This window comes from Rhincodon typus, chromosome 43 (assembly GCF_021869965.1).
Source record: "Rhincodon typus isolate 14 chromosome 43, sRhiTyp1.1, whole genome shotgun sequence".
NCBI classification, from domain to species: Eukaryota; Metazoa; Chordata; class Chondrichthyes; order Orectolobiformes; family Rhincodontidae; genus Rhincodon; species Rhincodon typus.
The window spans coordinates 8265275-8266429 of NC_063374.1; the positions used below are offsets into that span (position 1 = coordinate 8265275).

General features: G+C 60.6%; 1 protein-coding gene across 2 annotated transcripts in view; it reads left to right on the forward strand.

Moving 5' to 3' along the window:
- Nucleotides 1–1155, forward strand: part of bscl2 (BSCL2 lipid droplet biogenesis associated, seipin) — a 21881-nt gene that overhangs the window by 3400 nt on the left and 17326 nt on the right. Inside the window, exon 4 of one of the 2 annotated variants that reach the window (XM_048619574.1) lies at nucleotides 127–301. The exons of the other annotated variant lie outside the window; for it this stretch is intronic. Coding sequence (XP_048475531.1) covers nucleotides 127–301 — 175 coding nt within the window. The remainder of the gene's footprint in view (nucleotides 1–126; nucleotides 302–1155) is intronic. 2 annotated transcript variants of the gene reach the window in all.

Consider the following 1155-nt stretch of genomic DNA (forward strand, 5'->3'; position numbering starts at 1 on the left):
CGCCCTCTCTCCCCTCTCTCCACCCACCCACTCTCGTGCTCTATCTGTCTGTCTTGCGCACCCATCCTTCTCGTTCTTCCCCCACCCCCCCACCAACCTTTACTCCCCCCGCCCTCCCACCTGCAGGTATATCTTGTACAGGTTCCCGGTGACGTCGGCCATTATCGGGGTGGCGACGAACTTCACGTTCCTGTGTGTCATTGTGCTGATCAGCTACCTGCAGTGGGTGTGGGGGGGCTTCTGGCCCCCGGACCACGCAGCGAGTCAACGACAAACAGAGCAGCCCAGGGAGGCAACCCCTGTGAGTCCCCTTGTGTCCCTGAGAGGCGGGGGTGGGGGGCCGTCGCGAGGGTGAGGGGGTCTCGGCCTGATGGGGTAACCGGTGAGGGGGGGGTGGTCACAGGTCTCCCTGCCACACTCTCGCGCGTGCGCACAATGGACACAACAACTGTCCCCACGCTCCAAACGAGCTCAGTATCCCACCCCCGAGCACCGGCTCTTCGACTCGGTAGGGAATCGTGCTTCGATTGTGAGAGTTGGCGGGCGGGGGTGGGGGGTCAGAAGCTGGGGCCTCGTGACTCGGAACCTGCCCTCCGCCGTTCTCCTACGCCTCTCCACACCCACTGTACTCCCCCACCCCTCCCTCCTTCCGTCTGTCCCACCCCCATCCTCCATTGCAAATGGCCACCTCAACCTGAGGCTAGGCGGTGAGTACAGCAGGGACAGGGAACGTAGCGTGAGCACGGAGAGCGGGGAGGCTGTTTGACCGAACTACGGGGCTGAACAACACGCGCCCCCCCACCCCCAGGCTCTTTCTCCTATCCTTCCCGGAAGAGTCGTGTACCCACACCCCCAGCACTGGTCCGCCCCGCTCGCCCTCAGGGATAGCACCGTGAGCCTGATGAAATCACTTCACAGCCCCGCAGTCGGCACATGGTGTTATCTCAGGGATTCTCCTCCTCTGGAGTGATGCCTAACACTTGACCTCAGGATCACTGGTCACGTGGGAGGAGGGTCTGGGAGCTGGGAATCTCATGCTGATTAAAGGCAGGTTGTTGCTGCAACTGTCGATGGTTTTATTTTCTTAAACGTGCGCGTTTGTTACAGTCTAATTAACTGTTTTTTCATTCTCCATCTCTGACATCGCTCATTCCC